Here is a 13,521-nt window from a genome sequence, read left to right as displayed (position 1 = left end):
GTATCTGTTAAAGAGTTAGTTCAACCATAAATGAAAATTCGGTCAGTAATTACTCACCCTCATGTTGGTCCAACCCCGTAAGACTTTCGTTCATCTTCGGAACACAAATTAAGATATATTTTATCAAATCTGAGAGCATGATTACTCCTTCATAGGCTTCTAGGCAATTTCATTCTGCCGGTCCAGAAAAGTTAGTAAAGACATCGTTAAAATAGTCCAGGTGACTACAGTAGCTCAACCTAAGTTTATCAAGCCACGAGAATACTTTTTGTGCACAAAAAAAAAAAACCCCCACTAAAATAACGACTTTATTCAACTATTAATTTCTTCTGTGTGGGCTTCTGACGGCGCGAGAACTGAGAAGATGGCACTCACGATCATTTGATGGGAAAGTTTGAAAGGTAAACCATTCATTTTGCTGCATTGGTAAGGCACTTTTACATTTACTCGTTGGTTTCTCACGATTGGGACATCCAGGGAATGCACAAACCATTTTAAACACTACATCGAGACCCATGTGTCATCTTGTGTCAGTTCACAGGCATGCGTCATGGAGCTCTCGTGAACTCACGTCAGAGGCCCAAGCGGAAGAAAATTATTTTTTTTCAAATGAAATGAAGTAACCCTTTAACATTAGTTAATGCACTGTGGACCACAGTGAACATTTAGCATTAAAACGGTTAATAAATGTGGGGGGGAAAGTGTTAGCGAATATATTGCTCATTGTTGGTTCATGTTAGTTAATGCATTAACTAATATTACCAAATGAGAACTTATTGTAAGGTTTTACACATTTTTTTTCTTCTGGTACTAAAAAAATGTATATTCACCATTTCTTCAATTACAAACCAGGTGAGCTAGTCATGTGCATGTGGATTAACAATGTTTAGCCTTTCGAAAATACTGATTGTTTAACTTTTGACATTTTACTTAGATAAACTTTATTGATGTTGACTGTGCTTCAAGTAATGTTGCTAGATTATGAAGCAATGTACTGTTTACATCTTTATTTAATGCTGTGTTGTGCACTGCAATAATGTGAATAACTGAAAGTGTGACAGTGTCACATTAGTTCAGACAAGACATAGTTAATAAAGTTTAACTAAATCATCAGTGTACCACAGAATCAAAATTTTTGGCAATGCAATTGTGATTATACAGTAAGGGAGCAAGTAATAGAAGTTGATTTGAATGTAATGAAGTGTCTTTTTAACAGGTCATTTGCTGTTTAGCGTGTCAAATGCACCCCCAGCTCCAGACAGATGTACAGTACATACATTTACTCAAGGTCTTTAGGTTTTCTTTTCAGCCTTGTTTCAATAGATAGTGAATACATTGTGAGTTGGATTCATAAGTTGTATTATGCTCTATTTTAACAGTTCTCTGTTCAGAATGTTTATTATTTATATCAAAGAGATGGGCTTTGATGAGTTAAAATGTAATGTAGAATTAGTCCATGTATGCATTTTGGTGTTGACTTGTATTTAAGACTTTATGTGATAATTATTATGTGACATAAAATCTCATTTTATTGCATTGCAAGAGTTCTTAATAGGAAGTACGTGAATATGTAACTGTTTCTGTCATTTCTAGTTGCTATATAGACCATTAATTGTGCCGCAGTGACACATTGACTTGTGTATTCCCATGTGGTCTGGATTTACAAGCATTCTGAATGTCTTGACACAGTCTTTCTATATAACAGGTTATGACACTGGGCTTTAGTGTTTGTTTATTTATTTATTTTTTCTTATTTATTAAGGGAAATTTTCCATGCTGAGTCTAATATTTCCAACAAAGACACTTAGGTTTATATGTTTGCTACTGAATGACTCATGGTTTGACTTGCAGAATGCTTTCATTTGCATAATCTGTTTTTTCTTCAATAAACTCTCTTGATCACACATGGGTGCTGTTTATTTTCATGTAATCATTTTTCAATACTCTTTAGGTTATTCGGATATTTGTCATTATTAAGTTGATCTAAAAGTCATGCTACAAACTGGTGTACAGTAAACCATGTAAATTAATGTTTTCTCACATTAATAACTGTGTATAGTGTTTGATTTAAAGAAAAACTGATAACTGATAATTAAAGTAAAATTGTCAAAAAAATCTGTTTGTCAGACTCAGGTTATATCAGTAACCTTGTTATATTTTGTTTTAATTTGGTGTTTTCACAGAGCATTTGGGTGAGAAGTGGAGCATGTGTATGTGACAGCTGTGCAAGGGGAAGCACTCTGTGCTGAATATCACCAGATCCATGACTTAAAACACTATTTTATCAACCCCCTTAGTTTACAGTTCTTTATAGGGAATACACAATAACAATAAAAATGTTAACAGCACAGTGTTACCGCCCTTTGTATCCAGACCTCACATAGTGAAGTTGCTGGAAAGCTCATTTCCCTCCTGTTAACCTTTGTTCCTTCTCCCCCCACTTTCTTCGCATTACACATTCTTCTCTTCACCAGTTCACTTAGAAAGATTATATAAAAAATTATAATTTTCTAGTGATTAAAAGTCATTTTCAATTCATTAACAGTCATGTTTGGTATCATTTAAAATGTCTCAGTGCGACTGGAACAATGGTCTCATCTCCACAGAAGTAAACCAAATGGTAGTAAGGGTTTAGAGATAATTTGCAACATGAGTGTGCGCCTTTTCCAAGGGTCCTTCACCCAAACTACCTCCTGTTCCTCGACAAGGTATGAAGTTGAACTCCTTGTTTCTATAACTCTAGTCAATGCAAATTCAAGTCAAGTCATCTTAATTTATATAGGGCTTTTAACAATGTAGATTGTTCCCAAGCTGCTTTACAGTGATAAGAGGAAATTAAAGTAACAGAGATTGTTTTGGCTTTATGACAGCTCTAGAATAAAGTTATTTTCCAGCTGAAGTTAGTTTTAATTGATTCACTTCAGTCTCAACGATCATTAGTTATTATTATTAACTTATTAACATGACACCGCTTTAACAGAAAACTCTTAAGTTCATTCTATGCAAACATTAAAAAGGCAAACCTGTGAGAACGCTGATGGCGTGCACACATGTGTTATTAAGGCTATGTTTACACGGAAACGATTCAGAAGAGAAAACGCAAAAGTGGCGTTGCGTCATCTTTTTTTATTCCGCGTTTAGACGAGCGTTTTTTGTGGGAAATCCCAACCCGATCTCACGACCAAGTCGTACGAATTCGACGAATGATTAAAAAGTGGCTAATTCGTAACAATTCATACGACCTCACTCGTACGAATTAATACGATTTTGCTAAATCGTACATATTTTACGAATTGGCCAATTCGTATGAATTCGTACGAATGATCTACCCCTTACCCCGCCCCTAAACTTAACCATCACGTGGGTTTAGACAAATCGTACGATTTAGTACGAGTGAGGTCGTACGAATTAGTACGAATTAGCCACTTTTTAATCATGCGTCGAATTCGTACGAATTGGTCGTGAGATAGTGTTGGAAATCCGCGTGCAGATGGAGACGCAAAAGTGTGTGAAATTCAATATAGTATGCACTGCAGGCGGCTAGGAGTGCATACTACAACAGCACCAAGTCCACGCGCCTGCGTACAACTTTCACCGTCAAGCAGACTTTCGCGTTTTTACCGTTTTCACGGGAACGCGGCGGTGGCGCGTTTTTAAGATTTCCACTCTGGAGGGTGGTTTCACTTTTTTGCGTTTTTGACCCTCAAAAACGCTGTCGCCGTGTAAACGAAAGGCACATCCGATAAAATATTTTTACGTTTTCACCCGCGAGGGTTCTAAATTATTAGGAACACCAGTTCAATTTCTCATTAATGCAATTATCTAATCAACCAATCGCATGGCAGTTGCTTCAATGCATTTATTTTTCAATGCAGGGTGTGGTCCTGGTCAAGACAATCTCCTGAACTCCAAACTGAATGTCAGAATGGGAAAGAAAGGTGATTTTTAAGCAATTGTGAGTGTGGCATGAATGTTGGTGCCAGACGGGCCGGTCTGAGTATTTCGCAATCTGCTCAGTTACTGGGATTTTCACACACAACCATTTCTAGGGTTTACAAAGAATGGTGTGAAATGGTGTGATGCTAGAGGTCAGAGGAGAATGGGCTGACTGATTCAAGCTGATAGAAGAGCAACTTTGACTGAAATAACCACTCGTTACCACAGAGGTATGCAGCAAAGCATTTGTGAAGCCACAATATGCACAACCTTGAGGCGGATGGGCTACAACAGCAGAAGACCCCACCGGGTACCACTCATCTCCACTACAAATAGGAATAATATTCAAACACTCATACAAAGTGTTCCTTTACAGGTTTGCTCATTCTATCAATATATTCCTGTTCAGTGTGAGCCTGTCTATTACTGTATTTATTTTCAAGTCATTTTACTGTATAGTTTTGGAGAAAATGAAAGGCAAACTCACCCCAAACACTGAAGTGCATTCTAGCACTTACACCATGTCCCATGTTCAAACACTCAAAAAAAAAATGTTTTCCTTCATGGATTTGCTCATTCTTTCAATATATTCCTGTTCAGAGGGCAACTGGCTATTAGCCTACTGTATTTACTGTCAATTAGTTTTACTGTATAGTGTTAGAGAAAAGTAAAGGAAAACTCCCCCTAATCATTAAAGTGCTTTCTAGCCATGTCCCATTTTCAAACACTCATAAAAATGTCATATGTTCCTTAGGTTTGCTCATTATTTTATTTTATTCCTGTTCAGAGTGACCCTGGCTATTACTGTATTTATTGTCAAATCATTTTATTGTATTGGAGAAAAGTAAAGGCAAACTCACATACAGGGTCTGGGCTTTAACCTCAAAATCCTCTTAGATGCAATGGAGTCTTAAGTGCCTATAAGGTAACCCGTGTTTTAAGGACGTTGGATGAGCACTCTTCATATGAAGAAGACTCTTTTTTTTTATAAAGGGAAGAGACAATTTGTTTATCACAATTAATATAAAAGTTGACATTAGTAGTACCCACATGATATGTAGCCTACTGTAAATTTGATGGAAGGTCTTAGACAGTTCATAAATAGAACAAATGCTTCAAAATCCCATTCAGAGCCTTATAACAAAACAGCCATTATTGAAAATCTGCCCCCCGAAAAAAAAAATTAATTAATTAATTAAATTACCTATAAATTAGCATAAAAAGAGTCATGGTAGCCTCCAATCTGTAAATATTATCTGTTCTCAAATAATAAATATATATATATATAATTAATTTAAGTTTAATTACTAAAAGATAATGTAGCCTACATCCAGCGGTTGTGTCCCCATCAGACTGATGGAACGCAGCCTCATCACCCTGTCAGGGTTTTTATTTTTAAGAGAACCGGCTGGATGTACATTATCCCAATTATTACACAGGTACTTGCCACATGTAAATAATTAATTAGACACGAAATATCGATTTGAGTTGAAATATTTTATTTATCTGGGAATAACATACCGCTGGATGGCGCGATTGACCCATCAAAATCAAGTATGTGATTCATCAGTTAACTAGGCTACATTTATGGAATAAACTGCACTTCAGCAGCATTTATTAATCCTTGTTAATGTTAATTTCAGCATTTACTAATCCGTAAAATCAAAAAAAAAATATTTGTTAACAAATGCACTGTGAACTAATATGAACAAACATTATAGCTGTATTTTCATACAGTTACAATGTGTTGATCGCGTTTATTTATGTTAGTAAATTTATTAACTGATGTTTACAAATGAAATTTTGTGACTGAAAATGACTTTGTGTGTTCAAAGAATCACCTGAGATCATCACAACATGTTGCTCATAACGTTACTCACCGCATGTGGTCCATATTTTCAATGTCATTTGTTGACGGCCTCTTTTTCTGTTTCTCGAAGTCTATGATCAACAGCCAATTGCACCACCTGCTGGTGATATTTGTAGAATATTTTGAATGTGAATATTTATTATTAAATTAAATGCTAAACTTATGTGTGTGTATGTTTGTTATTATTGAAATATTCACTGGTTAAATATGCAAAATTGTGAAATTGGCTTTACAAATAATAAGCAGGATAGCATTTAGCAGGATATAACCATTCACCTTATTATTAGTTACGAGATATTCATGCGATTACTGACGAATATCTACCTATGATATCTACCCATCATAGCTACCCATGCTGGTTTTCGAGTTCCTCTCCTGAAACAGCCAATGAAAACCATTAATATAGGCACTGGTCGTGACTGACCAATAGGAATAGGCTAAAATGATTTGCCATGAAAATGATTGGCTGAATTCATTTGAGCCATGTTCACCATACGTCATTGTACGCTACACCAGCACTGCACGATGGGTGGAATTAAAGAGCTAGTGATTCTTATTCTATCTTTTTTGTATTTGACATTTGTGAATGGTACTGATGATATTTTGGTAGGTTGTGGGGGGTTTGTCAAGTCAGACGTGGAAATTAATTACTCTGTCATTGAGGTAAGAAAGACTTGAGATTTAGGGTTAAGAATGGTTAGCTGGCTAGCTAGCGCATGCAGTTCCGGAAGTGAACTGATTCTCAGATATATATGTCATCTGCTGTCCTAAGACGTAATGCTTACAGGTTGTAGATCGCATAATCTGTTGATCCGTCTGTCGTGAATGTAGCAGGTTGCATGACAGCTACCTAACTGTCAAGCAATGTCAGCATTTGTTTAAGCATGTTTAATATTATTATCACAGATCTGTCTCGGTTAATTAGATTTGCCTCGATCAAGTTAATCACTAAAACTCTGAATGAGCTGTATAGGTAGTTAAGCAATCCACGTTGTTCTCAGTATTATGATAGTGTATATTACTATTTTGACGAAAATTGATCTGAGATATGTAATGCAATGGTATTGTAAAATGAATTTAAAATGAGTTTATGGTCAACCTCGACTATGTATGTGTTCTTTACAGATAAAGTTGTACACTAAGCAGGGCTCTCTGAAATATCAGACTGATTGTGCACCAATCAATGGTTACTTCATGGTCCCCCTCTATGACAAGGTACTGTAACTTATAGAAAGTCTTTTATTCTGAATCTTTTTCTTGAACATTGAGATTGCCTCACCTGTAGTAGGGCTACACAATATAGAGGAACATGTGATTCCACTATTTCTTTCTAGATTTTAAGCCATAAAAAAAATTGACATCTCTAACATGCATGTTTTCTTTTTATTCTACTAAGTAAAATGATAGGGGTGTTACAATATATCATGCCACAATATATCGCAATACAAAAATGCAACAATACGGATGTGGATACTGACAATATGTATCGTGGATAGTTCCCCCAAAATAAAAATTACTGTGTGAAAAAATTCTCACAAAAGTTTTAGTGTCAGTACTACATTAAACTACTATATATAATGTTAATTATAATGTACAATAATGCAATGGTGGAATATTTTGGGTCCTGATAATGCCAAATGACTTTTGTAACTTGACCAGTAAAAAGTGTCCAACATTATTTTAAATATATGCAAATATATTAAAAATATCAAGTTTGAAAAAGTGCAAAAATATTCGTCTAGAATAATTAGAATCGTGAATATTTTTATTCTGGTGTCACCATTGGCCTTGGGTTACAAGCACCAAGTCCAAGCCTATTCATTTAAACCCACAATGTAATATCAAAGATAGCATTTTAATCATCAGTACATTTTATCATATTTCTTAGAGTATCTCAAGAATATCGTATCGTGATATGTATCGAATCGTGACATGTGGGTATCGTTACACCCCAATAAAATTACCTTCTTTAAAAATTATCATCTAGCATTAATGGAAATAAAATAGTAAAGATTTTTACATCAATATAAGCAAATTATGGGGAGAGTGGAGCTTGAATTTATTTGACTATTAATCTCTTTCCACTTTGTCTATTTACATAAATCTTTCTTCATATTGCTTATTTACAATTGTTTCAAAATCATTTTAAAAAGTTGGCTTTATGATTGCAACTAAAACACCTTTGATGATCAGATTCATTACATGTGTAGATTATTTCTATGATACATCAATTAATCTGATAAAGGCCTAATTTTATTTTCCGTACTTAACTAACATAACATTTTTCATATCTATCAATGTGTTCTTCTTTAAACAATGAACAAATTAAAGGCTGTTTAAAAAAAGTATGAATGCACTCTATACATTGTCTGCAGAAATGTGTAGGTCAAATGTTTGGAAGCTAATTTGGCAGCAAGACTATTTTACATAACTAAATGATTAATAATATTAAAGAAAAACTTCATTCCTCATAGTAAATTATATTTAGACAGTCCTTGACGATCCAGATATCATATGTTAGGGCTAGTTGCAGGTTCTTTACTTGACACATGCACTGCACATATATACCAGAAAACGAGTGCATTTCTAGATGTTTCCCTGCTCATTTCATCTACATAACTTTCTGGATCGATGCAGTAAAATCAAATTGCAATGCATATTGCAACCCTTATGAGGTAATTTGTAATGCATCATGAAATTCAACATATTGTGCTGCCCTAATCTTCAGAATGGTAAAGTTTCCCAGTGGATTTTAAACTAATCATGTATTGTCATAGGATTCGCAAATTACTGCAAGCTTCTCTGATGGTGTAAATTGGGGCAAAATTCATTTTTGACATGCCCGTCTATTTTTAACTGGAACAGGAGTTGAGCAGGCTGAGGGACCGCCTGCCAGGCTCTTACAATGCAGTATTTCATCCTTATAACTGCAGCTTCACCTTAATTCACACCATCAGAGAAGCAGTTTCCAAATCACCGTTTGAAAGTAACATGGTGCTTAAAAGTCCCCCTGAGGTGAAAATCAAGCTTTTAAATGTTGTATATTTGTCTATGTGGTGTTTTAAATGTGCTTTAAGACAAACCATGTGCAAATTCATAAGTCCGCACCATTGCAGAGTATTTTCTCCTCGAAACTGCAGTGAACCTGTAAGGCCTGCCCAATCGGTCCATTGACAGTTTCTGATAAGCTGGTGAAGGTTTACTCTTTGTTACCGTCTTTTCCGCTGGCAAAATAATTTGATTCCAATTAAGCTTTTATCTGACTCCATTTTACGACCTTGAATTTAGGTTGGAATGCCAATTTGTTATTTCTCATTTATATAATAGTTTAGCAATAGATTTGATTTTTCTATTTAACTCTTTACACTTATTAATCATTCATTCGGGTGCCAAAGTAGCACAGGGTCCACGCACCAGCCATTAATATATTATGCGGGCCCACAATCACAAACTCACCAGATTCGGGTCATTAAACAGAGGTAATTGGCTAATACCTTAGAAGGTCGCATTCACACAGAAACAAAGATATTTTTGTATTGCCTCGATTGTATGCACTTGAATTAAAGTAACGTTTTTAGGTCATGACCTCCACTACTACAGATATAAGCCAACCAATATACTTATCTTACAGTAATTTTGGTTTGGTCATGTCATGGCTTCCTACATAGACTTGAGTAAAGTAACATTACATTAAACAGAGGTAAGACTCACCCAATCGATCAGCAATTTGCTGTCCGAAAAGGAAATTTCCTTTTAGCCTTTACAACCAAGTACGCTTGAATTAGCGCCAAATATTAGCCGGAACTCTAAATTCGCAGTTGGTGTGCAATATGCTCCATTCAAAACTGGAATGTAGTCCATTACTAATCTCTGACGCAGATTTGTGGTAACAATGGATACAACGTAATCTACTAAAGTAAATCAATTCAGAACGAATTCAAACTTAACGATTCATTATGTCAGGAATCATTTCAATAATCAGTTCAAAGATAATCAATGCAGTAATTCTGTGGAGAATGAGACCTTCGTACCAGTCGCACTGAGACATTTCAAATGATACCAAACATGTATAAAACTGCATGATAATTATTCACTGATTATGATAATCATTCATTAAAGGTACAATATGTTACAGTTTTGTTATAAAATGTCCAATAATCGCTTGCACAGTGTGATATATTTCCTGCAGTTGTGTACTTACAATATCAATTGGCCTTCAATCGGGTCATGGGGTCTATACGAGATGAGGTTCCCTTCATCTCAGTGGAATAAGATTTTGTGACTTTTTACAAACACAGTTTTATACACATACACACCAATAAATTTTGATTACAAAAAGTATGCTTTAAATTTGTAAAAATCACAGCTTCATCGGAATTTTACGAAACTTCGGAATGTTACGTGACTTTTTATGGCATTATGTATGTGAACACACAAAAAAATTGAGCTCATGATCTGAGCATGCTAAGTGGTCTTGCTAAATATAGTCACACTTGTGGTCTTTGGTCAAAAATGACCCCCATAGGAAATGAATGGGAAATTGACAAAAGACAAAAATTCACAATTTTTTATTTATTTATTTTTTACAATTTTTTTTTTAATAAGAAACAGTTTTTGAGATTGTTTCAACTATATATTCAAATCCACCCAAAAAAAATGTGTTCATATACAGCTGGGGAATTGAACAAAACATTAACAAACCAGAATTAAATCATCAATCACAATTATCTGTGTGAAAATTAATCTGTATCTTTGCACTAATCGGGACTACCATCTCTTACAGGGTGATTTTGTTCTAAAGATAGAACCGCCGTCAGGATGGAGCTTTGGTAAGAAATCGATATGATTTCATGCGATAAAATCGTGAATAATTCAATCTTCGATAATCCAAGTTCATGGATAATCTTAAATCTGCTCTTTAACAATCCATGCTGAAACTTGTGTTTACCATTCACCTGTGATGTATTGTGTTATGCATCTGTATGCAGAACCAACAATTGTTGACCTACATGTGGATGGGATTACTGACATCTGCACTAAAGAACAAGACATCAACTTTGTTTTTACGGGATTTTCAGTCCTGGGAACTGTACGTTGAAATTCTATACATCTGACTTTGTTATTCAGTTTCTGGTAAAGGGAAAAAAATAAAAACAAATCTGCTCATTTTCTTCACTCATTCAGGTTTTGAGTAAAGGGCATTTGTTGGGGCCTGCTGGTGTTGAAGTAAGTTTGAGAAAAGCAGGAGAAGATGATGTTCTTCAGAGTGTCCTCACCCAAGCTGGAGGCCAGTAAGTAGAATATTATTATTATTTTTATTTATTTATTTTCTCATAAATCGGTAAGCCATGGTATGACTAGACACTGATCTTGAAAAAGTTCTTCTTACGCAATGGGTGTAATATTGTCCCGCTCTGCACCGCTTTGTCTAAAAACTAAATTCAACATATGATTGAGCCAAGACAAATCCCTAGAACATTTAACATTATGCGAATTTGCAAGTTATAGTTTGAATGCAGCAAAATTATGACACTTTGATCCTTCATTTTTGATACTTCTGATTTACACTATTGCATAGATTATTTAAGTTAAAGTGTGGTTATAGACTGAGAAATCAGATTCAATTTAGATTTCACTCCACTGGTCTATAGTTTGTGATACATTATTGTTTAAAAATATTATGAATAATTGTTTGAAGTATGCAATGAGTTATTGAAATGATTAAAAATAAAATAATTATTAAATTTAACAATAAAAACACCAGGTATACACCATTTTACCCCAAGGTTATCTCTTTTAACTTTTCAATGCAAAATAATTTTCAGATTTTTTACTGTACAAATACTACAAATAGACAAAAACATGTTACCCTATCTGTCTTGCTTGTTTTACAGGTATTCTTTTCTCAAGGTGCTTCCAGGAAATTATGACATCACCGCCTCTCATGTCTCATGGACCCTGGAGCAGGTATAAAGTACAAACTAGATTGTTGACAAAATAATTCTCAATGACAAATAGGTCAAACCCCAAAGAAAGCTGCCACTACATTTCACACTACTATGTTCATAGACTTCATACATTCATTTATGTGTTAAATATAAATGCAGTTTTGTGTACTTGGAGTTTATTGTTAAATCAAATCAAATTTATTTATAAAGCAAGCGAGAAAAAATCACAATGTTTACCAAAGTGCTATATAATAAAAGAGAAAGTAAGATGGTAAAAAGAAATAAGGTAAAAGAAAGCAGAAGAGTCTAAACTACAGCCACATATGCTACTATTGTGCCGTATCTGCTATTGAAAACAAGTCACTTTTTAAATGCAATTTGAACATGTACATCAGTGTTGATGACCTTAAGGACAGTGGTAACCCAGCAACAGCAAAAGTTTGATCACCCTTACATTTTGACCGAGTCCGCAGAATATCCAAAAGCAGCTGATTATTCGATCTAAGGGATTTTGAGAAGCAGTAAGTATTGATAAGCTCTGAAATATAAACTGGGGCCAAACTGTGAAGAGCTTTAAAAAAATACATAAACTCCTTGAAATCTTGACAGGCAACCAAAGAGAGGCCAAGACTGGAGGAATATGGTCTCTCTTTCTTGTATTTATTAGCAACCTGGCTGCTGCATTTTGAACAAGCTGTAGACATAATGATAAAGATCGACAAATACCTAGATATAAAGCATTACAATAATCGAGGCATGGATCACTTTTTTTAAGATCAGTAAGAGAAAGAACTGGTTTTAATTTAGCAATTGTTGTATTTTTTTTTATTATTTATTTTTTTTTTTTGACTTTTTAAGATCAGAGTCAAATATGACTCCCAAATTGTTTTACAAGACTCTTAACATTCCATGGCAGAGGCCCAAGATAGTCCTTCCATGCATTTTTGCATGATCACTAGGGCCAAAAATGATGATTTTTCTGATTTAACTGGAGAAAATTCTGTTTGGTTTATGGAAATCTTGTTGGTTTACTCTCCCCTCCCCACAGAGCTCAACCACTGTGGTTGTGTCGAATGAAAATGCCCCCGCCGCAGCTCCTCTTGTGGTAAAGGGCTATGATGTCTCTGGAGAGGTGCAGAGTGATAGTGAACCCATGAAGGGAGTCAGTTTCCTCCTTTACTCTGCCAGTGTAACACAGGAGGTAAATGGTTTTATTATATTCCAAAGCCAAATGTATATGTCATTCTATATTAACTCTTTCCCCGCCAAACACGGAATTTTCCGGGTTTAATGAAAAAACGCATCTGCGCCAAACACTGAATTTTCCGGGTATCCGTGTTTTAGGTGGTATACGGTAAGGAAGACCCGCGCGCATGTCCTGAATGAGTGCGCAACTCTTTGATCAGAGAAACAGATTGCAATCGTCTCAAAAAGTGGAGTAGTGAGAATGTATCAGACAGACAATGCAGAGGTATATGGCTGAAGTACTGGAGGTTAATGGACTCGGAGTCCGATCACTCTTTATTTGATAATTCTGAATCTGATCGGGACGAAGTAGTCAGTGAGAGAGATGCACATGTTTGTTGTCACAGAAAGTTCTAGCCATGGACGTGCCGCAGATAGATCGTATAATATTATGACACTATAATATTTATGTGTGTGTGCAGGCATTTATGTGTGGCTGTCTAAATATGAAGGTGTAATTGTCAAATTATTTCTCTCTTTGTGCACATTTACCACATTGTAATATGTATTTGTGTGTGTGTG

At 35.1% G+C, this 13,521-nt stretch overlaps 1 protein-coding gene across 1 annotated transcript in view; it reads left to right on the top strand.

Annotated features, from left to right (window-relative positions):
* Positions 1-6,271: 6,271 nt before the first annotated feature.
* The window catches only part of nomo (nodal modulator), a 30,189-nt gene continuing 22,939 nt past the window's right edge, over positions 6,272-13,521 (top strand). The window contains exons 1-7 of the mRNA XM_039655731.2: positions 6,272-6,469; positions 6,932-7,021; positions 10,590-10,635; positions 10,795-10,895; positions 10,991-11,097; positions 11,701-11,773; positions 12,803-12,955. Coding sequence (XP_039511665.2) covers positions 6,290-6,469; positions 6,932-7,021; positions 10,590-10,635; positions 10,795-10,895; positions 10,991-11,097; positions 11,701-11,773; positions 12,803-12,955 — 750 coding nt within the window. The 5' untranslated portion in view covers positions 6,272-6,289. The remainder of the gene's footprint in view (positions 6,470-6,931; positions 7,022-10,589; positions 10,636-10,794; positions 10,896-10,990; positions 11,098-11,700; positions 11,774-12,802; positions 12,956-13,521) is intronic.

This window comes from Pimephales promelas, chromosome 8 (genome assembly GCF_988280905.1).
Source record: "Pimephales promelas chromosome 8, fPimPro1.hap1.1, whole genome shotgun sequence".
Classification (NCBI taxonomy): Eukaryota; Metazoa; Chordata; class Actinopteri; order Cypriniformes; family Leuciscidae; genus Pimephales; species Pimephales promelas.
The sequence above is the reverse complement of the archived record's forward strand: the minus strand, read 5'-3'. Positions and strand labels throughout refer to the sequence as shown.